This window comes from Schistocerca americana, chromosome 1, assembly GCF_021461395.2.
Source record: "Schistocerca americana isolate TAMUIC-IGC-003095 chromosome 1, iqSchAmer2.1, whole genome shotgun sequence".
In the NCBI taxonomy this organism is placed as follows: Eukaryota; Metazoa; Arthropoda; class Insecta; order Orthoptera; family Acrididae; genus Schistocerca; species Schistocerca americana.
This window is the reverse complement of record NC_060119.1, coordinates 1,120,061,541-1,120,087,066: the sequence shown is the minus strand read 5'-3', so window position 1 is coordinate 1,120,087,066 and position 25,526 is coordinate 1,120,061,541. Positions and strand designations below refer to the sequence as shown.

General features: G+C 39.0%; 1 protein-coding gene across 1 annotated transcript in view; it reads right to left on the bottom strand.

Annotated features, from left to right (window-relative positions):
* Positions 1-468: 468 nt before the first annotated feature.
* The window catches only part of LOC124596829 (putative inorganic phosphate cotransporter), a 42,397-nt gene continuing 17,339 nt past the window's right edge, over positions 469-25,526 (bottom strand). Inside the window, exons 3-9 of the mRNA XM_047135898.1 lie at positions 25,389-25,476; positions 22,342-22,565; positions 22,065-22,214; positions 16,406-16,538; positions 2,819-3,063; positions 1,174-1,309; positions 469-1,082 (exon numbers count right to left, since the gene is read on the bottom strand). Of these exons, the coding sequence (XP_046991854.1) occupies positions 1,048-1,082; positions 1,174-1,309; positions 2,819-3,063; positions 16,406-16,538; positions 22,065-22,214; positions 22,342-22,565; positions 25,389-25,476 (1,011 nt within the window). The 3' untranslated portion in view covers positions 469-1,047. The remainder of the gene's footprint in view (positions 1,083-1,173; positions 1,310-2,818; positions 3,064-16,405; positions 16,539-22,064; positions 22,215-22,341; positions 22,566-25,388; positions 25,477-25,526) is intronic.

Genomic DNA, 25,526 nt, shown 5'->3' with positions numbered 1-25,526 from the left:
GAAAGGGTGGATTGCTGTTCACCACAACAATGACCTGTTTAGTGTTTTACATGCTGAAAAAAAGCTTTGGCCAAAACCTGTAACATGTAACATTCTTTTTTTTGTGCCTGTCTGCCACTCAGTGGTCATCTTTATGGTGAGTAGCAATCTATCCTTTTCCTAATATTTTTGATATCCACCTGGAGTTTCAACTTTTTTAATATATGGGTAAATGTATGTAACTTGTTACTATCTTATTTGCAAAATTTTTGTTTTTAACTTTAACATATAGACAAAATATGTAAGACTGGTTTAGGTGACTTGGCCTGTATTAACAGTAGTATACATTTCAGTATGTGTATCCTCATTCAACAGAGACAGTGAATAAGTGGGCAGCAATAGTGAGCATTTGTGTTATGATACTGCTTCCTGGTTTTTCAAGTTTTGTAGATATAGAAAATGTCACTTTTTTTGGAATTATTTATTTTTTCAGAAACAAAGTGCTATAGTAACAATAAAAGTAGATAAAATACAGTTTCATTTTAATTAAAAGTCCTATTGACTAGAAGACACTTTGCATTGTGTGTTCAGTACACAAATTACATAAAATATTAACATTTGTACTCTTGTAATCTCCATTTGGAGATTTTCATTTGCATATAACATTACTAATTTCTTCAAATAGTAATTCCTCTCCTCCAGATAGTGGTATGTTTAATAGGCACCTGCTGTGCTAAAAACATGTATTTCATGTATTTGTTGTAATTTTTGGCAATTTAAGAATCTACAAAAAATTTGACAATAGTTGAACTTTTTATGATAATTATCTATGGAGCAAAATGAGTGAATTAAAAACTGTGCAGTGAATACATGCATTGGAGCATGTACATTACATTCTTTAAAATTTAACAACAAATTAAAACTGGACTTCAGCTATATTAATTAGAAGTGAAATCTGAACATTTAACAAAATTCATGTTATCTTATTTCATTCAAGAATGTACAAATCACATTTTTATATTAGCTGCCATTGAAAAAGTCCCTGCTTAAAACTTAAGGCACTGCTCCTCATGCGCTAGGTGGTGCTGCTGTTCCATAATTTGCTGCAATCATCAAAATGTTAGATGTTGCATACATTACAGTATATAATGAATAGTTATTTAATGTCTGCTCCAGATAAGGATGTAACATTACCTTCATTTTCTTTGGTTAAACGAATTGGCTCATTCCATGGTTGGACTTCACCCTTACCAAATATGATAAATATCAGATTTCCAATAAAATAGAAACCAGCAGCAATGAGGAATATTGTTCGCCATTCTTCAGGTGCCTAAGACGAGAAAGAAAGAAAATGCATTAGGCAACAACTAATTTTTTCAGTGCATTTCACTTTTTATCCAACACCTAGTAACTATGATAACATGCAACCCTACTTGTAGGTAGAGCTACATATCTGTCGATTTCAATAAATAGCAAATGACTGCCTATAATAAATCATTCAAACTTTTATTTTAACATTACATTTGAGTCATTACATAGTTAAAGAAAATTGTGCACTACACGTAATAAGAAACTATCTATTGATGTGTTACTCAACTACCCCAGTCATGTTTTAGAGTACGTCAATCCAGAAGATTGAAGTACACATTTGAAACAGTTGCTATGAACTGGAAATACTGCAGCTTGGAGAAAGCTATGGATTTTAAAGGATATTCACTGAGAATCTTTCATCAGAATCCTTATTAACAGAAAGGATGAACTAATCACCAACTTAGGAAGAGGGCTGCTACTATTATCACCACCTAGAGACAGTTTTAGTAAGTTTATGCAGACCTAACTGGATAATCTTTATTTGTGGAGACTGATTATGATTTTCTGATGGATAGTACTGATCAAGGTCATGTAATTATTGTATCCAGATTACACTGGTGTTTAAAGACAAATTAGGGGGAGAACACTGGAAAGAGATCTGTAAGTTCTATTCTACATGTTCCATGCACTGAAGTATTTTCCTGGCTTAAATTTGTATTCCGGGAAACAATTTGCATTTCTTGCACGTTTTTATGGGTGGTGTTAGGTTCTACAATATTGTAGCCATTATTGTTAAGAAGCATATGTGCATTTTACAGGACTTGATAGAAATGGGCTTAAGACATTTATCATTTTTCTTTTACTTCAAATTACTGTATGAATGTGATCCATCCATGCCACCGCCTCCTCCTCCTCCTCCTCCTCCTCCTCCTAAGTAGGAAAGTATCTGCTAGTTTCTTCCCGCATATACACATGTCAGGATATTCCATATTTGTGTCACAAATACAGGGTCTGGTTTACAGTTTCAGATGCTTTGAGCACAAACAAAATTTGGTTACACAGTTAATTCCTCATTCCATACACATTCCAAGTTGCATGAAAAAATGTTTGTCTTGTAAGCATCCTCAACATTACTAAGACATTATCAGCCAATCCTTGGTGCCCTTACTCAACCTCACTGCTCTTTCCTGATCAGATGATTATGTCACTTCATGCTCATCAGCAAAATTGTAAATGATATTGTCTTAGCAAGCTTATAAACTATCAGTTGGTGGAAGCAAAGTAGAGCATAAAACCACAACAGCCACAAAAAACATTAAACTTACCTATAGTAAGTTAAGAATACATTCTTTTCAGTGATTTAGAATACAGATGTAGTAAACAGTTTAAATATGATTCATGGAAAACTGAACCACCACCTAACTTTCAAACCAGCTTTATAACATTAGCATCCATGTTTATTTTTGATCAAATTATTTATTTTAGTAATTCTCTACAAAGGTTGGATGTCTTCCACAGGAATACTTACATTGTTCTTCACAACAGCACCCACAATAAGGGGAGCTATAATTGATGTTAGAGCTGCTAGACCATTTGTCATGCCCATCAGCACACCAGAGAAATTGGGTGAAAGATCAATGTGATTGATCTGATAGCCCAAATAAATCCCACTATTAAGCCCAACAGTGAGGGTCAGAAGTGCAACAGCAACAGTGGGATCTTCAAGCTCTATAAAGCTTAGTATGAGCAATGCTAAACCAGGGCCCCAATGACCTGTGTGAATAAAGCATAAACATTTTAAGAATGATTAGCAGTAGCAGTAGTAGTAGTAGTAGTGGTAGTAGTAGTAGTAGCAGCAGCAGCAGCAGCAGCAGCAGCAGCAGCAGCTCTAAATTTTACCACTTTTATCTTTGAGTTTGCAAACTTCTACATGTCTTGTTACAGTCTTTTGACAAACCTGAGTTTCCTTCTGTGAATATGGATTGATAAACTTGCTAAAAACATCATAAGCAACACACTATAATACAAATCTCAACACATGAATTGTGTAGGCTGATAGATCTTGTCAAGCATATTTCCATTTCTTATTCTCTCAAACTTTTTTTTAGCCCTAATTAACCTTGTCTGTTCCTGTCACAACATTCTTTTACTATTTAACAGGGATTTTCTGCATCCCATTTCAGAAAGAAATGATGACTCCAAAGCTGGAACATTGTTCCCAATAATATGAGAGGAAGGAAACACATCAGCTACTTTTATCTCATTCCTTTGTGTTTTATCTCTATTCAAAAGAACTTTTCACTTCCTGCCAACAAATAGTCAAACACTCAACCATCAGGCACTGCATTGCTCATCTACTCTGTGTTCCCCATCCCCAAAATGCCTTGTCACCCCTTCTTCCCCATAATATGAACCTGCTCCTGAATGCCATAAAACACTACACCAATTATGAACTACTTCCAGCCATATCCAACTGATATCCTTGGAAAAATTCTTTACATCCAATCTAGATTCACTTTCCTTGTTTAACTTATAAATCATGGTGGTCGAGAATGAAATACTTTTATTGTGGTTAAATATGGATTTTTCACTGTACAAATAATTTTACTGACCATAGTCTGCTCTGTTTTTTTTACTCTGTACAGTGATTACTATCATCAAATCAGGATTAATTATGAATAAAACAAATTATGAACTACATTTATTTCAGCCAAATAAGTTTCCAGCATTCCAGTGAAACATTTACAGTGCACACACACTTCATGCAGATAAACATACTATTTAAATGAACTACTCTTAATACAGCTCTAAGCACCACATAACACATCCATTCAGTTTAATGCTAGGCCCAGGTTTCACTACCACAATTTGCAACTAAGCTATCTGGGTGCATCAATAAATAAAGCTCAAAAATTACGTGGATGCAGAAAATGAGACACAGAAACTTCTAAGAAAACTGACAAAGAAACACGACCCGCCTGAGAAGAAAAGGTTCAAAGGTACAATGACATCTTCCTACACTACTATAAATTCTTCGCATATGAGCACATGGTCATACCTAATGGTTATAAAGGTAGACATCTTAAAAACAAGCCTGTCATTCTGTCAGTCTTACCACTACTACAGTAATCATGAATGACAGTGACTGTGGCTGTAGATGGGAGTGTTTACTAACTGACATTTCTTATAAACTTTACCCCTACTGTCTGATCTCAGATGTCTTACATTACCTTCACAGGGGTTTGAACTGGACCAGCTGCCACATGGTGCATCCCAGGCAACTTAATATGAAATACCACATTGAAAGTTTGCAAATTTGGCTGACAAAGGAGCTGTAAAATCTCTTGGTAAACAACACATGCAAGAATCTTATGTACTAAATACTGCTCTTCAGTTCACATCTGCCAAATATTGAAGGAACTGGTAGCTCCAAATCTAAATATCTATCAAAGTTATTCCTTGACAATAATATTGGTGTGTGTGCTTCTCCAGGAAATCCATACTGCCACAGAGGATAGCTAGAAGCCGATTGGGGAATCTAATCACCAAGTCTGTGCCATCACCATACATCTGCAGCAATATCAAAAATTTCTCATTTCTACTAACACCTAAAGCAACATACATATGGTAAATATCAAAACTGGTGACCAATATAATAAATGTTTCTAAACTGCCAAACCAACTGGTTAAATGTTCTCCCTATCCAACACTGAACATTGTTTGCTGGACACTTTAAAAGCCATCACAAACTGTGGCATTATACCACAAGTAATTGATGTGTTGAGATACTGATGGAATAGTCAAACAATTTGTATCTTATCTTTGATATTAATGACAGGGTCATTAGTCATTTGACTGCATTGAGAAGGAATTATAATCCCCATCTATGCTTCATAAGAACTGGCTGTAATAGACCACCCTACTAGAAGGAAATTTTTATTAACTTCTCACATAGCCAGCACAGACTAGGCATAATAATTCATTGTTTCTTTTCTTGCAACAGTTGTCACACTATGGATGAAAGATCATTTAAGCTTCCAACTGTACTTGGTAAATAATTGTTTTATTTTGTTTGCAACAGCTATAGTACAGGAATACGTTGAAAATAGCATGGCCGCATGAGATAGCCGCACAGTCTAAGGTGCCTTGTCATGGTTCGCGCAGGTCTCCCCCATCGCGTGTGCCCCCTTATCGTAAGTTGGTTTAAATTAGATGAAGTAGTATGTAAGGTTAGGGACTGATGACCTTAGCAGTTCAGCTACTTAAAACCTTACAATTTTTTTTTTAAAGAAGCACATTTACATGATGAATTACACAGCTCACTTGTTTAATTTCTAATTGGTAGTACACTCATTTACCAATCTATATGCTGCAGTGAGTGAGGCTGTGAGTGAGGCTGTGATCCATTGAAATGTTTACTCAAATCTTTTCAGCCTCTTTTCATCTGATCTGTATAATTTCTGCTTGTGTTTTGCAGGAAAAGCAACTTAATCACAATACATATTAACTCTAAACCCTCTACTGCGAATATGCTTGCTATGAGGGCGGAGTTTAAACACTTTCTTTGTAGTGGGTACTTCAATAATGAATGTTTTAATAGAAGGTGGCATTCTCCACTTGAGAATGTCCTAGAAGGCTGAAACTAGCTGAACAAATGGAATTAAAACTACAAAAGTGGAAAATTCCATTGTCCTTTATTAGAGCTCTAACAGTCATGTGTTGGGCATAAATATTGTACTGTTTTTGACTTTGCAATTTCATGCAATATATTGACAATATTATTGTGCAATAAATATTGAGCATGTGAGGGTCTGTTTACATAATCTCTGATGCTATCATAAAACAGCTTTCACCAGAATGAAGTAGGCTTCAGAACAGGCAACAGCTGCTCTTACCAGAAGCCGACACTGATGTCTTATATAGAAGCCAGTTTTAAATAGAACCTGAAATTCTTTGTTAGTCTGACTCTCACATCAGTATAAGACATGGTATGGAGGGAGGGAGGCAGGGAGGGAGGGAGGGAGGGAGTCATCTATAACCTGCTAAGAGTCATACCCTATCAAACAATTATACACACAATACAAAATTTAGTCCATCACAGATGTTTTCAAGGCATATTTGATGGGAATGCAAGCAACACCTGGATTATTTACAATGAAGTACTGCAAAGTTCAGTCTTGGAAGCTATATATAGACTATTGCCCAGTCATGGACGGAGAAAGATATTTGTTATGCAGGCAATGTAGTTTTTGCCACCAGACCCAATTCTCATACTGCCACAGTAGTAATTCTTAATCTTCCTGTACTGCATACATCCATCATCAAGAATTTGAGACTTGAACCTAATCCATATAAAACCAAAGTATCTACATTCTATATAAATACTAAATTAGCAAAATTAAGAATAAACATATAGCTTGGAGATGATGTCATGAAGCTTTAACATCTCAAAGTGTCTAGATGAGGCACTTTACAACACTGTTACATACAAGAAACACCTTGAGAATACTGCAGTGATAGTATCAAGTTGAAATAACTTAATTCATAAACTCTGTGGGACTACCTGGAAACCAGCTGTTAGAGACCAATGGATTACAGCAATGGTTTCAAAGCTACAACCTCTACTGTCCAGTAAAACTGAAGACAGCTGACAAACCGGGTATATATGGGTGTAGCAGATGCACAGATTCATTACATAAATTTGAAAAGTAACATTCCCAACTGTGACTGTTGATATCATTTTCACTCTTATAAGGGAAACTAGAGTGATGTTTTAAAGTCATCTGCATCAGTGCTAGAATGGACTGAACATTATGATGTTTAACGTAATTTGCAAAAATTTGTAATTATTTTATGCTTTTGTGTAGTTTCTCTCTGTCTAATATGTCTGGCTTTATTTGCATGTAATACCATATTCTAAGTAACTAAAGGAAACTTTAGTAACAATGCTTAAATACTCTAGGTGTATCTCAGTACCTATCACCTGAAACCATCTCCATTTTACCTGCTCCCATGTTCCAACAACAGCTTTAGTATCTCCCTACTGCTCTCCCACTGGTTGCAATACTCCCACAAAGATTTTTTTCTTTATGTGGGCCAGTTTTACCAGTTGTTTGCAGTCTATCATCCTACACCCAAGAAAGTAATCATTTATTCTACTGCCAACATAGTTCTCATCCAAATATGACACTGTTTATCAGTGAGCACATTAGCTCATGTATATTACAATAGCCTTGCTAACATTAATCATCACTTTTGCAAGTGATTTCTTGGTACAAAACCCACTTTCTTATTACATTAGCCAACCACATCCTGATCCATAATTTTATAGCTTCAGAGGCAAGACGTACAAACAAATCTGTGGAACTTTAGACGTAGCACGTTGGGCACCTGAATCTGTTACAGTCCATCCCCCAATTATTGACAATTTTTTCTCAAATTCTTTAGAGTTCTAAAATGGGCATTCTCATGAATATCAGCTTCACAGTCATCCATATATCAATATAACTTTATTACTCTAATCATTTATCAAATTTTTCTCCATCCATTGGTATAATTAGTTTGGCTAGACAAAATCTTCATTACAGAATTTCATTAGTTGAAAATATTCATGCAGTACATTTTTGCAGATTTGGGGTGAGCTAGGAGACGTATGACAGTGTAACGACCTGTACTATTAAATAGTGCAATATTCTAACTTTACAGTAACATTTTATTTTTTCTGAAAATAATCTTGCATGTTAACTGAATTTGAAGTTCAGAAAAGCTGCCACTCTGCATTATAAATCCTGTCATAACTACTGTAAGACTGATTTTGATCACATACATTTCTTAACTTTTCTGTTTGTATGACATACATGATTGAATAATTAATACATTAACTGATAACTTAATGAAATTTTCTGTAATTTGCAATACCACACTCATACATGTAAATGACTGAATTCACATTGGTGAAGAAAAGTATTGTCTATATATTTTTTTAAGTTTGTAACCAGCAACTTTTATGTTCATCAAAACAACAATTTCCAACCCTGACAAACTTTAAAGCACTATGTAGTTTTTCAAAGCTACTGTTTGTTATGCTACTCTTTGTAAGACCCATCTCTACTAGGAAAGAGTCATCTGCAGTGAGTATTCAACACAGCAAGATCTATGAGAGGTGTTCAGTACATAATGCAATATATAGTTTTTCTGAAAGCAGGTTGGTTTTCTTCAGGATTCCAGTACACTATATATTTATCACTCTTTTGGCTACAAAATCCTATTCTTCAACTATTTCCATTCAATGCAACTGCCTTATGCCATCTTACTGAGAGGACCTGTATGTCCACATGGTGCCACTCTACCGGGTGACATCAGAGCCAGTGTCTTACTGGATCAATTACCTCCCTATTGTACATGTACAGATTCTCATGGCATGCACCCTTTATTGGGCCAAGTGGATGGAACTGAGAAGGTTCGATATCTGGGTTGTAAGATGGATGGGAACCCCCAACTGGTGGATGAGTGTCAGCACTACCAACAAATGTCCAGTTGTACAGAATGGTGTTTGCTTGTGATCCATTTGTCACCTCAAATGAGGGAATCCTCAAGTTCCATCACTGCCATTTATGGCTGGCCACCACACAGGTGATCTGGTGATTAGCATGACCTTTTTATGATGACAGATGCTGTTCTCAATGACTGACCATGCCTTTGTTCACTCCCAGACCCCTATGGACATTCTGCAAGCACTTATGAATATTTGTCATGCCTCAGTTTTCCACTGAAAGAAACTCAGTGACAGCTCTTTGCTTGGAACACACTTCCATTACAGACACCATTTTGAAGGCTATGTATGGCACCACCATCTCTCAGAACTTCATAAGACTGTAGGGGGCTGAAGCAGGAAAATTCTGAACTGTCTCACAAGTTCTGAATTTTTTTAGACAAAGTAGTCATATCAGTGCACACTCCGCTGCAGAGTGAAAATCTCATTCTGGAAACATCCCCCAGGCTGTGGCTAAGCCATGTCTCCGCAATACCCTTTCTTTCAGGAATGCTAGTTCTGCAAGGTTCGCAGGAGAGCTTCTGTAAAATTTGGAAGGTAGGAGACGAGATACTGGCAGAAGTAAAGCTGTGAGACCGGGCGTGAGTCGTGCTTCGGTAGCTCAGATGGTAGAGCACTTGCCCGTGAAAGGCAAAGGTCCCGAGTTTGAGTCTCGGTCGGGCACACAGTTTCAATCTGCCAGGAAGTTTCATATCAGTGCACACTCCACTGCAGAGTGAAAATCTAATTTTGTATTACTTATTGAACACCCCTCATATCCACCAATATGGAGGAATGTACCACATCCAGTCTAGTAAAAATAGAAGTCAAAAGATTTACAACATTCAGTTCTAATTTCATGTCTTACAACATTCAGTTCTAATTTCATGTCTTACAACATTCAGTTCTAATTTCATGTCTTACAACATTCAGTTCTAATTTCATGTCCGTGAGTTTGCCTAGTAATTGTGTAGTGGCAGACTCTTAACTCACTTCTGTGATAAATGTATATGTGAGGTTATTGAGTGCACCAAATTATAACAGTGACTTGTAATGACAATGTTGATTATTGACAATTAAGTCTTTCTGTGCACTTGGGGTAAATTTGTGTGTCTACATTCACTTTAACTAACATTGCAATATCTATTCTAAATTGCCAGACTTCATCCTAAGTGATTAATTTTTCTTACTTTTATTGGTAAGTTATTTTCCACACTTAAACAATAGTTAACTAGCATGTTGGTGTTACATTAGTGCACTTTGACTGCAACTACAGAACAACTGCCTGGTGTAGTATGTAGCTACCCATATATCGAGACTGAATTGACCATGAACAGTATTTAACATGGCTTTGATGTTGTCTGGAAGTATTTCAACTTTTAGTCTCACATGGATTACATTGACAATTGCCTACTTTCACAACCAATTTTTCAACCAGTTTTCAAAGGAATCACCAGCTATTGAGAACATGTGGATATGTAAATCAGGTAGGCCACAAACTGCCATGGATAACTGCTTTTCAGTATCATTTGAAGACTTAAAACAGCTTTTCTGGTTTGTATTTATTAGTGGCATGTTCATGGTCAATATCCCAGAGGACAGACTTTGCTCTTTCCTCTGGAACTTTAATATCTGTTCCCCAATTATATATAAACATTAGTATCTTAATTGTTTAATCCTACTCACTCATTAGAAAATACTCAACAGCAGCATCAAAATTTAGTTTGTTTAACTGTGTTTCAATTCATGTTAGTGTAAACTAACTCTTAAGACTGCTGGCAGCTTGTTTACAAATCTTAAAACTTATGTAAATCAGTTTGACAAATGCAGCAATCATCAGAGATCAACCATCATTATCATGGATACAGTTCTACATAGTACTGCAGACTATAGCATAATCGAGAAGCAGCTCAGTTTTAAAACTTGTCTCCTGTTTAATAAACTTGTGGCGGAGAGCGCCATAAAAAATCAATATTTGTTCTGTGCGTAGGTGTGCTATCTTCGAGGAGAGGGCTTTGGGAGAGCATGTTGGATGCTAACAGCAGTTAGCCTCCGGACTTGTATCTGTGTAGACGCTAAGCGTGAATAAGTCTGTATATGAGAGAATTCTAGTTGTTTACCTACAACTGTACCATATTCTCTCACTGGTGACCCCGTTTTAGTGTAATACGCGTCCGAGTTACCGCCTGAAGGTTATTTACGTGCCTACCGCGTCTGGTTTCTCCGCGATCGCGAGGGCCTTTGTTCAGCTCCAGACAATGGCCTTTCAGCATTCTTTGCTGCCGGTTCACCTAGCAACCAATAAAGTGCAACCACACAAAACAGTACTTCGTGCAGTGAACTTGTCTACCGTACAGTGTTCGGGTTCCACTTTGTATACAGTGAAACTTTCGCTCGAGTGCAAGCTGGAGTGGACGTTTCTAGTGTCAACAATTGAAGAACCTATTCTCGGAATTGATTTCCTCAAGCACTATCAGTTGTCACTAGATTTTGTGCAAAATACTGTGTTTTACCCCTCCCTTAACAAACATATTCCTTTCACTTCGCCGAGTGACAGTTCGGCTAACACCAAACATGTGTGCTGTGCTAAGAAGTGTGTAAACCTATCCTTGGAGCTGCAATCTTGGACAAACAAGTGGCTAGTGGAGTGCGCCAAGTCTTCTAAGTTGCGGATGGAACGTATGGAAACGCTGCTGCATCTCCGTGACATACACCACGAGTTGGCCTCCACACAACAACGCCTCGCGGCACTACAAGCAGACTACTCGTCGGCTACAGCTAAGGTCAGTCCATGCCAATCTGGTGTTCCCATGCCCGCGCACGTTAATGACAATGTTGTGAACTCTGTAAACTGTGTCAGCACCCCCTTTTGTAATGATAGGGTATGCCCGAGTGCTCATGCTCCTTGCGTTCCGAATGGAAAATTAACTTGCCAAGCTTGTGGCAATGAACTACGGCCATCTGCTCTCCAGCCACGCCCACTCATGCCTACAGCGCTCGTAGCGGCACGGCCCGCTACCAAGAACCAGTGTACCAACCTCGCCCATGTTAACACGTGCGCGGCCTTTACGCAGCCTACGAGTGGGTGGCACACCTGTACTTCCGTGCCCTCAGCGCCACAGCTTGGCCCGTCCGCCACTGCCTGCTCCACTTCACGGACATCTGACTATCGTGCCGCACCATGTATTGCAGTAGTCACTAACGGCACAGTTCATCGGTTACGTCTAACTGATGGGCCGCCCATATCGCAACGTCCACGCCGCCTCAAGCCGGAATTTATGAAAATTGCAAAAGAACAATTGGACGATCTGTTACAAAAGGGAATAATTGAACCTTCTTCCGGTTGCTGGGCTAGTCCTATCCTGTTTGACCAAAAGAAAGACGGTACTTGGCGTATGGTCGGAGACTATAGGCGTTTAAATGACCGCACCATCATTGATAAATATCCGGTCCCATACATTGCAGACTTCAATCATGCGCTCGCAGGTGCAAAGAACTTCTCTGTTTTGGACTGTAAGCACACATTTGATCAGATTCCTATGGCTCCGGAGGACATTGAAAAGACTGCCATAACCACTCCCTTCGGCCTGTTCCAATACAAATTTATGCCGTTTGGGTTGAAAAATGCACCCCAAACGTGGCAGCGTTTCATCAACCAAACTTTATCCCATCTAGTTTTTGTTTCGTATATGTGGACGACATATTGGTTTTTGCTTCTACTTTAGAACAGAGTGAAGAGCGTGTTCAAGTCATGACAGATATTTTAGCAGCCGCTGGTATTGAACTGAACAATAAAAAGACTCAATTGCACCAGTCATCCGTCACATTCATAAGTTATGTTGTGTCATCGGACGGTCTGACACCACCACAGGACAAGATCAAGCCTGTTCTCGAGATGCTACGCCCTCAGACCTACAGGGAATTACGCAGGTTAATCGGAACAGTTAATTATTACCGGAAACATTTGCCAGCTGCTTCTGCGGTGCAGGCTCCTCTCACAGATGCTCTTGCTGGCCCACAAACTTCTGGCACCCGCCAGGTACCATGGACACCAGACATGGACACGGCATTTAATGAACTCAAACAGCTGTTGGCCTCCGCTGTCACTATTGCTCACCCACGGGCGGACACCACAATGTTTATCACTACTGACGCTAGTGACAATGCTATCGGCACAGTACTGACTCAGACATACAATGATGTTACGACCCCCCTGCAGTTTTTCTCAAAAAAGCTAAACAACGCGCAGAAGAAATACTCAGCATTCGACAGAGAACTACTTGCAGTTTACAAGGCCATAAGACACTTCAGAACTGATGTTGAGGGACGAGATTTCTATGTCTCACTGATCACAAGCCGTTGGTTCCTGCCATAAAAAATCCTGCGGCTGATCCGCCCCCACGACGCTTTTGTCACATCGATTACATCTTGCAATTTACAAATGACATTCACTACATCCGAGGAGCGGACAATGTGGTCGCTGATTTTCTCTCGCGTGTTGGTGCTGTCACAACCTTAATTGACTTAACGCACCTACCTCGGTTGCAATCGGCAGACCCCGATACCATGCAGTTAATTTCAGACCACAGCTTCTCTCTCCAACCGGTACGCTCTACTTTCCCTGGCATATCTGACTTATGTGTGGTGTGATGAATCAACTGGTATGTTGCGGCCATTCATTCCTAAGCCCCTTCAACACCAGGTCTTTGACAAACTACACACATTAGCACACCCCGGTGTCAAAGCCTCCACCCGTCTGGTAGCTGAACGGTTTGTCTGGAGAAACATGTGCCGTGACTGTCAGTCTTGGGCAAGGGCATGCATGGTGTGTCAACAGAACAAAGTTTCCAGGCACACTTCTCCATCCCGTGGCTGTTTTGCCCAACCTCCAGGCCGGTTTCACCATGTTCATGTCGACCTCGTAGGCCCTTTGCCCCCCTCCGAGGGTTTCCGTTACTTGTTTACAGCTATTGACAGGATGACTCGGTGGGCTCAGGCTGTGCCTATTCCGAACATTACCTCCGAGACAGTAAGTCGAGCATTCTTAGATTCGTGGATCTCTAGATTTGGCTCACCTGTTTACCTCACCACTGACCAGGGGCAACAATTTGAGTCTTCAGTTTTCTCTGACTTATGTAAAATGTGTGGTATTGTCAAAATTCATACTTCTGCATACCACCCCCAAAGGAATGGGCTTGTTGAGCGATGGCATTGCACCCTGAAGTCTGCCCTGCGTTGCCATGACTCACTATGGACAGAGGCACTGCCCTTCGTGCTTCTTGGCCTTTGTGCGACTTTCAAGGAAGACCTCAAGGGGTCCGTAGCAGAGTTTGTATATGGCAACCTCTGGTTTTGCCTGGAGAATTAGACACTCCCACCCCACTTCCACGGCCCTCTGAACTCCCTTCACTTCTCGAGCAGGTGCGCTTGCACTGCAGCAAAATTCAGCCGCCACCTCCGGCTGCTCATACACCTCCGCGCGTGTACGTACCGCGCACGCTAGACTCTTGTGAGTACGTGTTTCTCAGAGACGACTCAGTTAAAGCCCCACTTCAGTCGCCCTACACAGGTCCTTACAAGGTCGTCAAATGCTCTGAGAATAACATGGATCTCCTCATAAAAGTCTCTGTAACCACGGTCTCACTCAACCGAGTGAAACCGGCTTTCATTGAGCCTCAGGTGAACCTCCCTGATTCTGCCCCTATTTCTCCCACTCCTGCTTCGAGCGGCCATCCATCTTCCTGCACCATGCATTTGGGTATTTATTTTCCACAGCGTGTTTCTCTGCCGAGCACTGCTCCTTCTCCGCGTTCATCTAATTCGAGTGGCCAATCTTTTCGGGGCTTCACTCCTCGCAGCCCTCGCAGTCGAACAGCCAACCACTCTGATTCTACCATTGTGTTACCATCTTCATGTGGCAGCTCTTTGTCACACCGTTCAACCCACGCTGGCTCCTCGTTGCCTTCGGTCACGCTCCCTCGTCTGTCAGCTGATCGTCCAAGGTTGTCTCCTGCACCTGCCACCCCCCCTCTTAGCAGATGCTTCCCCCTGCTATGGCTTTCCCACACCTCCCTGCCTCCCTACCATTGCTCGTACAGGTGCCATCCAAGAATTCACAACACATGTGCACCCTGATGACATACATAAATTATCTGTTGTCGTAGATGGCGATACAGTGTGTGTGGTACTCGCGTGTGACAATATTGAGGGAGGAAGTGCAGAATCTCGTGTGGTGCGCCGCTTTAAATTGAGCAGAAGTGCTGCGTGTGGCAATTTGCATGCCTTTGTTAGGCCTTCTGGCAAGGTGATTCTCCGCCTGCTGGCTGACTAAGTGCTACACCTTCACTCCAGGATGGGACGTCATCTTCAGCCGCCGGCGTCGCTTGCTGACTTCACCGTCAACGTACCGGGCTTCACCCCTCGGTCTCCTACCAGTCGACCGCTTCCCGCCTGACGCAGAAGAACTGTGCATTACCTTCCCAACTTCTCACCCCTCCCCCCCCCCCCCCCCCCCCCCCCATTCACAGGGACGTACTCCATACTATCTTCGAGGAGAGGGCTTTGGGAGAGCATGTTGGACGCTAACGGCAGTTAGCCTCCGGACTTGTATCTGTGTAGACGCTAAGTGTGAATAGATCTGTATATGAGAGAGTTCTAGTTGTTTACCTACAACTATACCATATTCTCTCAAACTCGTTGGTCTATGCAGTTGTCTTCTTTGAAACTTCTAATTAACTCATGTGCAATGTGTTTTGGTATACTCTATACTCATACCCCACCACAGCATCAAAGGTATGACAACCAACCAACATACAACAGAACCCTACACATCTGAAATCATGAGTACATGCTACACTGTCAATGTACAGAAAACTGAACTCTTTGTAAAACTGGATCTTTAAAACCTTGTCTTCATGTAAAATAATCAAAACCATCTGTATTAACACCAGCCAAAAGTGAAACTCATGAAAGCCATTTATTAAAATGTACCTTCACATTATGACATACAGAATCAATTTTACATTGTGTTTTGCTTTCACATTTATTGACCATTAATAGAATACAGTAATATTTTTAGTTATGTGAGTTTTTGTGGATTTTCTTTTAAGTCACTCTAAATTGCACTATTATATTTACAGGTGCCTGAAAATGGGATATATGTATCTCAGAAATCTGTAAGTTAGTATTTATGAACTTTTACGTATGTCTTCAAGGCTGAGTTGGTTCAAGTTCAACATTTCTATTACTTTATAAGAGTATCCCATATGCATCACTGCTGCCTTCTTTGTATGCATTCAGTACTCTTTGTCACTACTATTTGGGATGGGTCCCAGACAAAATTCAACATTATTAAAACATTTATAAAATGTTTTTAAGAACACAGATGCATGGGTGAATTAATTTAAACAACAAAACTCATTTTTCAACAGTGGAAAATCTAGGTTAGAAAAACAACATTTATGAAAGGGATAGACTGCTACTCATCGTAAAGATGACATGTTGAGTTGCAGATAGGCACAATGAAGGAGCTGTTATATTAGTAATTAAATAATAAATAAATGCAGTCTTTGAAGACTATCTTACCAATAGAGTTAAAAACTTTCCTGATCGTGCCAGTTGTCATCCAGTTCTTTCTCTCAATTAGGTGCCCAATCCAGCTGAATATAAAACTTAGGCACCACATTACTAAATACGGCAATGCAGATAACAATCCATCCTGAAAAAAATTCAGGTATTATGATTTTGCATGATAGTTTTTAACAAAGTAAACAGTTACCAATTTGTTAATGTTATTCCTCAAAAAATAAATCCATTCCCCATCGAATTTTAGGTGATTCAGTGACACTATTACACTGATTTTTCTTTATCTCAAATTACTGTACAAAAGGGCATTCAGGATCTGAGCTGAGGTGCATACTACTTACTATCTACTGAATAGAGTTGAGTTTAACACTTTTACGTATATCACTGTTGGATGGTTAATGTTCAAATAAATGTTAGTAGTTTCTATACTTTTAGTAGTTTCTATACTTTTAGTAGTTTTTGACACAAGTCACCAACACAAGAACAAAAACTAAAGGCACAATGTTAATGGAAGCTTTTGAAATGCTGAACCATCTGGCAGTTTCAGTTCGAAAGGTACAAACTGATGGCCAAATACTTCTGAAGACACACACAGAAAAGCATATGAGAATTTCAGATACATGATCCTGAAGGTAAGTGAAAGATCTGTCAAGCAATCATTTATTGCCTGCAGCAATAATAAGTTTTCATTTTGATAACAAACCTTAGCATTTCTCTTATAATTAAAAAGTGGAAAAGAATTTAGGGTATTTAAAGATATGACTTTAATCTTAGAATAATGAATTCCCAAGGTTACTTTGCTCTCTCTTATAAAGACGTTAATTGAAGCAATAATACATAGTAAGAGGTTCTGAGCGAATGGTATATGATGAGGGTGGTATGCCTGCTGCAAGAAATAATGAAAGAGGGCGGACAGGGGGCAGAGAAGGGGGGGGGGGGCAGAGAAGGGGGGGGGGGCAGGGGTGGGGGGCACGGAAGCCAAAGCAGAAGTAAGAGACATCCAGCAGAAGCTGTAGTCTCCACTGATGGTGAGGATTCACCATATCTTTAAAAAAATGAAATTAAAATCTGATAACCTATGTCACACCATCGATGTATAAACCAAAACATCTCATACATCATTGTATCTGACATTACATCAGAATTAAGTGTTTAAGAAAAGGGAGTTAAAATGGAGAACAGAATCCAGGTATTGACCAGGAACTTCCGGCTGATGAAGAAGGACCTGCAGTTAGCTACATGGAATAGAGGGATGCTGGAATGGTCTGCTAAATAACACTCTTTAGTAAAAGGGGGGAGGGAGGAGGGGGGCAGAGGGAAGGGTATAAACGAAAGTAGCACCACTTCCTACACTATCAAGTAAAAGTTAATGTCCCTTACACTGAAAAATCAAGTGTTTGGTCTAAGCAAGATGTCAATGACTGGCTGAAAATATAAACTTTAACAATAGTATAATTCTTAAAATATTAGATATATTCATTATCTAATTTTTATAAAGTATTGATAGCTTTTTTTTTTCTTTTTGATCTTTAATTTTGCAATTCTTTAGTTTTGGTCTTTGCAGTTTGTCCTAAAATGCAAACTGTTGGGAGACCGGTACATCATATTGCCTTTAAGTATCAGATGTGATGACCACCCCATCACCAACCAGCAAGGCTTCCAATAACACATGTCATGCAAGATTCAACTTGGGCTCTTATCGCATAACATGCCAAAACTTGGATGTTTGTAGTATCTATTGATTTCAAGAACTCTGATTAGTACTTAACCAAAAATTATTTTAAAATGTGCAATCATTCAGACTACCAAATGAAATTTTAACTCTGCTAAAAATTTCGACGGTTGCAGCATGTTACCTCCAACAGGAATCATTGGCAGATGTACTAGTAACTTCAGATATCCTCGAGAGAAGTGTATTGTGGCTCTTGCTGTTTAGATTGTATTAACAACATGGCACATTGTATTAACAGTAACTTCAGACTCTCTGTTGGTGATGCAGTTATCTATAATGAAATAATAGATAAAAAAATGGACTGAATGGACCTCTCCAGATTTTGAAGCACTGCAGAAATTGGTAACTTTTTTAAAAGTTCAGGAAACCAAATTCATTGCAGGTGACAAGGTACCAGCGCATGATAATGTACAAAGGGTTCTTTATAACCTTATAATGTAAGAATAAGATAATGACAAACTATATTTATGCCTAATTTTTGTACATTATTTATCACATGAAATATGTTCACATTTCATAGATTTGAACAAAAGAAAACACCATATATGATGGCGCAGAACTGCTGAAGCGTGTTTGGGTGGTATGAAGAACAGAGTCTTGCATCAAAGGCAGAACTTATACCCAAAAAGTTCTCTATAGATAATGAGATAAATGGAAACAGCATCTAATCTTTAAACTTCAGTCTGATTTGTGAATAAAACATTATCAATTTCCTATTAATTTACTTTAACTCCTGAGACATCAAAGGATATTAGTTTGGTAATGGGGAGGTATGCATATTTGTGGAGGGGGTAGAAATTTTAAGGGACATATAACCCGAACTGCAGTAAGCAATTACAGTTGTTACACAGATGTAGGCCCTTTCAGAAAACCAACTAGTGCTGATAGCTGCAAATCAGTTTTCAGCTGACCAAAGAAGTACCAGTATGACGACAAAAAGATGATAGTTTGAAAACGAATAGGATAGTTAATTCTCACATGCTCAATGTGTTCTTAAGAGTGTTCATATTTTAAAAATCTTTTGTTATGCTTTGAGGGTATTACAGGTTTTATGGTTCCTAGTTTAGTCCATTTCAACTCAAAAGTGAAACATAATCCTCTCTTTTGCAATGTAATTTGAAGTAAGTTTTTTTACAGTTCTGTCACCTAATTAGATTAAAAATTGTGGCCTAAGGACGATATTGGTCACAATCTCACTACCTACCTATACAATGCAGAATTTTGTTAAGCATGAGTGAACGTATTCAAATAAGGTAATTATATCACGCCCACCATAATATTTGTCAGTGGAGCAGAGCTTACAATAGTGAAAGACATTATGGAAGAGATATTTCCATTTGTTCTATTTGTATTACACACTATTAACTAACTTCAGCTAGTACTACTGATTCATCCCCTTTGTTTGGATTAGTTGGATGGTTGATTTGGGGGAGGGGGCCAAACAATGAGGGCATTGGTCCCATCAGATTAGGGAAGGAAGTCAGCCATGCCCTTTCAAAGGAACCATCTCAGCATTTGCCTGAGGCAATTTAGGGAAATAATTGAAGATCTAAATCAGGATGGCTGGATGTTGTTTGAGCCATTGTTCTCTAAAATCCAAGTCCAGTGTGCCAACAACTGCACCACCTCTCTCAGTCCTTTATGTGAAATTATTGTTAACATGCAGTACAAGACACTTCACAGATTCACATCTATGCGTGTAGTGTCCATTAAGATTATGTTAAAATGTTTCAACATATGAGGGTTTCTCATAAATTGACTGTTGAATGGTAATTAAGACTAAACAAATGCTTGTGGCTTCATGGTGCTTGCATGGCTGGAGGAGGTGGCTTTGCATAATTCAGCACTCTGTTGTGTTCATCAATGTGTAAGCAGAAGGCTAATAAAAATGGACAATGTTTCTGCATCTCTCATCAACTGAGAGATACATTCTGTCATTTGCTTCCTGCAAGCTGGAGTAAGAAACACCACAGAGATTTATCTTCAGTTGTGTTGTGCATTGGGATCAGCTATGAGGGAGTGGTGCAGAAAATTCGAGGCTAGTCTTACAAGTGTGCAAGACGAAAGTGCTCAAGGAAGCCATTAAGATGTGACTAACTTGTGAAACATGTTTAACAAAACCGAGTTGAACCGTTAATTCACAATTTCCAAACTTTAATGTGTGTCTCAGATTTCAAGGACAACCATATTTAGGGAGTATGTATTTGTCTCTGCTGTCAAAATTTCTTTAACATTATCATAGAGGGGTCAGGTTGTTATAAGTTTTGTGAATGGTGGTCATTAACATGTTTAACCAGTGTTCACAGAACTGTAAAAACAGGTTCAGTGCTACCGTAAAGAGAGAGACCAAGTTTTAACATAATAATGCCTGGGAACAACACATGGGAGTAGGTCTCATGAGAGTAATGCACGAGATTACTGTGACACTATAGATTTATTGTTAGATTGTTAAAACTCTGATCAGTCCAGAATAAACGGCATGCAAATATTACTGAAGGAAACATTGTCACAAAAATGTGTGACCTGATACTGCAAATCTAACAAAAGAACTACAGACTTTTTTGCTGGGAGAATTTTCAACATCTTCCCTCTTGGAATTGGCACCCAGCGACACTGACCTCTTCTCTCTTCCCAAATACAGAAGCCTGGCTGGTTAATTAGTACTTCACAACTGACTGAGTTCCACTGTCCGTCAACTGACAAACACCAGGTGGCACCATTCTTTGATGGAATGATAAAGAAGCTGGTGTAACAGTACAAGAAGTGTTTTAACTTGGGTATCAATTATGTGTAGAACTAATATCAACAGTTGAGCAAAGACCATATAAATCAATACAAACAATCAATTATTGATAATATAATGTAAATGGACAGATAAAAATCTGTCCATCAAGGGACATCAGTGGAACACACAAACACAAAAGGGTTTAGCTTTTACAAACTTTTGGAGTCAGCGGCTCCTCCTCCTGGCATAAGAGTTGAAGGGGAAGAAAGAGGGGTGAATTGAAAGGAATGGAGAGGTTTAGGGAAAAGGGTACAGTTCATAAAAATAACCCAGAACACCAGGTCAGGGAAGACTTACCAGATGAGATGAGAAGGAAAGAGACTGATCCTCCTCATCCCATCCAATAAGTTTCCTCTGACCCAGGATTCTGGGTTACTTTTATGAACTGTGCCCCTTTCCCTAAATCTCCCCAGCCCTTTTCCTTCACCCCTCTCCTTTTCCCTCCCCTTTAACTCTTTCTGTCAGAAGGAGCCAATGGCTCTGAGAGTTTGTAAAGAGAGAGAGAGAGAGAGAGAGAGAGAGAGAGAGAGAGAGAGAGAGAGAGAGAGAGAGAGAGTCAGAAGCTAATTTATGGGAAGCCCCTATAAACTGATTTAAACAAAATATTACCAAATTGCCATAGATGTAAAGTCATTTTTTTACTATTCACATGTAATTTCTCTATAATCTTTGTGAACTGAAAAACACTGATCAGACCCAGAGGATGACAGGATGCCATTTGGTAGCAACATCATCTATTGCCAATGGCACCACTATGTGGCAATAAAGAACATGCAACTAGCACACTTCTCTCTGAACCAATGCCAACTTTCTTTATGCTGTTACTATTTATTCAAGAAGCTACTCAGCAGCTCTTACAAACTAAGCACACTAACTAGTCCTCTCACCAAGGAAAACAATACTTTAGTACTGGGAACCAAACCCATGCCCTTCCACATTACAGCCTAACACTGACTACTATCATACCATGATGGACTTTGTGGGAAAAGGCAGATTAAATTGTAATTAAACTGCTTCTGTTTATATCACTGTGAAAAAAGAAACTAAATTTATGAAAATTATTAGAACCAAGAATACTTTAGCCACTATGCATTGCACTTGCCTATTTTCTTTTATCATAACTGCATGTTCCTTATACTTACTGACTGAATATCAAATCCAAGAACACTGCTGAAATAGGTTGGCATTTCAGTTAGCAATGTGTAGAAGCCCCAGTTCTGACCACAGTGAACAATTGCAAGAGCAATAAATGGCATTGAAGACAGTATTGAAATCCATGGTGTAGGCATCCTCTGAAAGATATTTTTAGAAAAGCATTTAAACATTTTCTTTTATCACTGCAACATCATTTCAGGGACCAATAATAGTCATAGTACATTAATGGATACATTTTCTTCAGTCAAAAGACTGTATGCTTACCTCTGCCTCATGTGAAACTTTATTCAAACTGTCTTCAATATAGACCTGCTCCTCTTTTGATATGTATTTGTGACTAGATGGTCTATCTGCACCAAGGAAGAAAATAAGAATACCCCACAGAACTGAGATACCACCAAATGTGTAGAAGATGGATGGCCAGCCTGCAGCACTATTTGCTAACACTCCAGATACAGCCATTGCTACTATTGTTCCCAACTGAGCACCTTAAAAAATGAAGAAAAAATTGAATGTAAAACATCATTGTAATTCAAGAAAGGATCCTGCCTCCTTTTCTCTGCATGAAAATGCTGAAAAATCTTTCAAATTGTGATCCATTTTTATTGTTATTTCTTTTTAGAATAAAAAATACTTCATACACATGCCTCTAAGTTGCTTAAGAAACCAAACATCCATTAGGAATAATTAGGACTGGACTGGAAACATACAAAATCTGCAGCAGCATTATTCACATCGGTAATTTCAGAAGCACTAGATAGAATCATTTGAGGCTAGTAAATAAAACATCAGGTCATAGGCTTGAGGGTCTACCACTTCCAATACAATATTTACATCCACCTCAAAACTAAAGAAAATATGACTGTATATCTGAAGAGCAATTCAGTTGAGAATATTTGGAAGTTACAAGGAGATAATACAGCTGGCCAATCATTTACCTTTTTTGAGACTAAATTCTAAGGCTGCCAACACACAATGGAAGTAGCAGAAAACTCACATATTTGTTAGTTTCTTTATCAGAGAGGAAGAAAAAAACAAGTTTTATAAGGTCACAAAGCAGGGCACATTACTCAGAAGTGAGTCAGGAACTTATCTGATGTGAGGATGAGATGAGAAAGATTAAGGATAATTTTGATATGAGGGGAGAAATGACATCCATTGGGATGCATGTTACTCCAAGCTTTTTATCTATCTGCCAAACTTAACCCTTAACTACTATAGACCGTCCCTCAGACCGCTAATAATTTTTGTGTTGAGATATTTCTCACACCCCTGCAAAGCCAAATTGACTCTTCTGTGTACCTTCCTATTGGCTGTCAAGCTACACGTGCCTGCATTGTTGCATTGTTGTTGCTCTGTTTCATAATTATTAGCCTTGAAAGGTCTCTCAGATGTACCATAGTGTTTGCGTGCCACGTTTTTGCTGCATGCTACTGTTTCTCCATGGTGGGGAAAGCTGGGCCTTCTATGCAATGTGTGTTATGTGAGGCAGATGTGGATGTTCAAGATCTCCCCATTGAAACTTTGGATGAAGACTTTGATGACAGCGATAATGACCCTGATTTTGATATATTTAGTGATCACGACACTAATTCAGAGCAGGAAACTGAAAGTGATGAAGATGTGACAGCTGATGACGATGGAGCTTACTTCTTCAGTAAGAATAGACGATTTCGATGGAGAAAAAGAGTCAGCCACCAGCTAACTTAAGAACAAGGCAACACAACATCGTCTTGTAGCTTCCTGGACTGTGACAGATGGCGAAAAATCTTTGAGAAAACCCTGCTGTTTTGGAGGTATGGAAACTGTTCTTTACACCAGACATTCTAGACGAAATTGTTCGATGGATAAATCTGAAAATACCTAAGCTTAGAGCACAGTCTGCTAACGATCGCTTATCCTATCTACAAGATGATGATGTTATTGAATTGAAGGCTCTAATTGGTCTATTAGTGTATTCAGCCATTTTCAAGTCGGGGAATGAGTCTGTTTACAGCTCCTTTGCAACCAATGGAACAGGTAGATGCACTGTTAGCAAAGAAAGATTTCTGTTTTTATTGTGTGCATTAAGATTTGATGATCCAGATGACTGGGTGGAGAGAAAGAAAATAGACAAATCGGCAGTAATTTCACAAATCTTTTTGCATTTCATCGAAAACAGTCAACTTTGCTACTCTGTAGGTGCAACAGTGTGTGTGTGTCAATGAAATGCTTGTTCCTTTTCATGGAAGGTGTGGGTTTAGAATGTACATTCCAAACAAACCAGCAAAGTATGGCCTGAAAGTTCAGTGTTTGACTGACACTCTTACAAATTACTTGTACAATGCATATATTTATTCTGGAAAAGGCAGCGACAGTCACACCCATCCCAGCCATGAGAAAGGACACAGTGTTCCCACACAGGCTGTTCTTCGATTGGTGAAACCCATTGAACACACAAAGAGAAATTTAACAGGTGACAACTGGTACTCATCAGTAGAACTAGTCAATGAACTTCCAAAAAAAGGTCTCACATATGTTGGTATGCTGGAAAAGAACAAAAAGGAGATCCCACAGAACTTCTTACCTAATAATAAATGTTGTGTGACGACATCTGTTAATGGCTTTACAGAAGACATGACTCTTGTTTCCTTCATGTCCAAGAAGTCCAAACCTGCAATACTGATCTCTTCTATGCACCATTCAGTAAACAATGATCCTGAATCAGGAAAAAACCTGAGATGATCCTGTTTTATAACACAACAAAAGGTGGTGAGGACTGTCTCGACCAAAGGTGTGCAGCTTATTCGTCAAGTCAACGAACAAGAAGATGGCCTTTGGTCATTTTCTTCACATTAGTGGATGTTGCTTGTGGTCTAAATTATTGTGTGGTACATCAAGCTTATCCAAAGGCAGAGCTAATGTCGAGATTGAGCTTCATGAAGACTCTAGCAAGAGACCTAGTTGAACCTCATATGAAGTGCAGAATTTCTATTGGACGCTTGCCACAAGAGTCGAGTGACACCACCAGAAGAATACTTCACTTAAAGATGAGCCTCAGACACCGAAAGAAGAATTCGAAAATCATAAAACACTATAGCAGTTAAGTGAGCTGCAGGAGCTAGTTTAAACTGCTCAATGTAATAGGAAAATAGTAGTTTTTAGTGAATTTTCAGTTAACTATGTTATGTATATATACAGTATGCATATTATTAAGAGGATCAAAGCTGCTTCTGGATAAATAAAACCAATATGATAGAACTTAAAAGTTATATTCGACTCCACATGTAGATTTTTTATGTAAATTTATGATTTTTACTCGTACTACTTACCTGCATATACTAGAGTTCCCATTCTTCCCTTTTCTTCAGGAGGAATCCATTTTGCTAGGTAGGTGTTAGTCGATGGATATATAAAACCCTGAAAAGAAAGCGTAACATTATGAAACCAGATGCGATTCAGCACCTTTC